The sequence below is a fragment of the Empidonax traillii genome, unplaced genomic scaffold (assembly GCF_003031625.1).
Source record: "Empidonax traillii isolate 1590-97213 ecotype Southwest subspecies unplaced genomic scaffold, ASM303162v1 scaffold5854:size6986, whole genome shotgun sequence".
In the NCBI taxonomy this organism is placed as follows: Eukaryota; Metazoa; Chordata; class Aves; order Passeriformes; family Tyrannidae; genus Empidonax; species Empidonax traillii.
In genome coordinates this window covers 5,590-6,986 of record NW_020961047.1, presented here as the reverse complement: position 1 = coordinate 6,986, position 1,397 = coordinate 5,590, and the positions used below count along the sequence as shown (strand labels likewise).

The following is a 1,397-nucleotide window of genomic DNA, read 5'->3' as shown; positions in this document are numbered from 1 at the left end:
CTCTTCCTGGGCATCTCCCTGGCTGCCCTCCCGGGCAACGGCCTCATCCTCAGCGCCGTAGCCTGCGACCAGCACCTGCACACCCCCAGGGACTTCTTCCTGCTGCACCTCTCCCTCACAGACCTGGGCTGCATCTGCACCACTGTGCCCAAAGCCATGCACAACTCCCTCTGGGGCACCACAACCATCTCCTACACAGCATGTGCTGCACAGCTCTTTTTGTTTGTCTTCTTCATCTCAGCAGAGTTTTCCCTCCTGACCATCATGTGCTACGACCGCTACGTTGCCATCTGCAAACCCCTGCACTACAGGACCCTCCTGGGCAGCAGAGCTTGTGCCCACATGGCAGCAGCTGCCTGGGCCTCTGGGTTTCTCAATGCTCTGCTGCACACAGCCAATGCATTTTCCCTGCCCCTGTGCCAGGGCAATGCCCTGGGCCAGTTCTTCTGTGAAATCCCTCACATCCTCAAGCTCTCCTGCTCACACTCAGGCTACCTCAGGGAAATTGGGCTCATTGGGGTTAGTGCCTGTTTAGAGTTTGGATGTTTCATTTTCATAGTTTTCTCCTATGTGCAGATCTTCAGGGCTGTGCTGAGGATCCCCTCTGAGCAGGGACGGCACAAAGCCTTTTCCACGTGCCTCCCTCACCTGGCTGTGGTCTCCCTCTTTGTCAGCAACGGATTATTTTCCAACCTCAAGCCCCCCTCGATCTCCACCCCATCCCTGGATCTGGCCCTGTCAGTTCTGTACTCGGTGGTGCCTCCAGTCCTGAACCCCCTCATCTACAGCCTGAGGAACCAGGAGCTCAGGGATGCCATAAGGAAAATGTTGACTGGATGCTTTTCAGGAGCAATAACCTGCTTCTTTTCTTCTGCAGAACACCCACTGTGTAACCCTTCACTGGCCCAGCCTGCATTCTAAAGCTTTTGAGAGTGGCAGTGGGGAAAATTTCCTGTATTTTTTCCATTCTTAATGTTGTTAATACAGAAATTTATTCTTCATCCCAAAAATAATTGACTCTCTCCCTCTTTGTTTCAACCCAGAATTGTGTAAATGAGGAATCATTTTCTGAATGCATTTAAACAAAAAGAAAAGGTTCTGCAGGGACCTCTTGGTGAAGCATCCTGCCTTTGTTATTCTGTACATGAGGAATCATAATCTCTGAGTATAATAAAGGACTTGAATCATTTCTTCCATACTCTTGCTCTAAGAACTTCCCTGCAGCTGGAGGGCAGTGCCTGTGTGCAGAGGAGAAGGGGTAAAGAGTCCTGGGACAGGAGCACTGCCAGGGAGCAGCAGCTCTTGGGCTTTTCAGAGCTGCTCTTTTTCCACTGCCTCCCTCTCCTTTCTGCTCCTTGCCCAAGGCCTGAGTGCTCTGGCAGCTCAGTCACTGCTGG

The 1,397-nt window shown here is 51.9% G+C and overlaps 1 protein-coding gene across 1 annotated transcript; it reads left to right on the top strand.

The window, feature by feature from the left end:
- Positions 1 to 3: 3 nt before the first annotated feature.
- LOC114073267 (olfactory receptor 14J1-like) lies at positions 4 to 828 on the top strand (the record flags this gene model as incomplete). Its single annotated transcript, XM_027911055.1, has 1 exon — positions 4 to 828. A coding segment is annotated over one exon (825 nt), but the record flags the coding sequence as incomplete, so codon positions are not given.
- Positions 829 to 1,397: the final 569 nt, after the last annotated feature.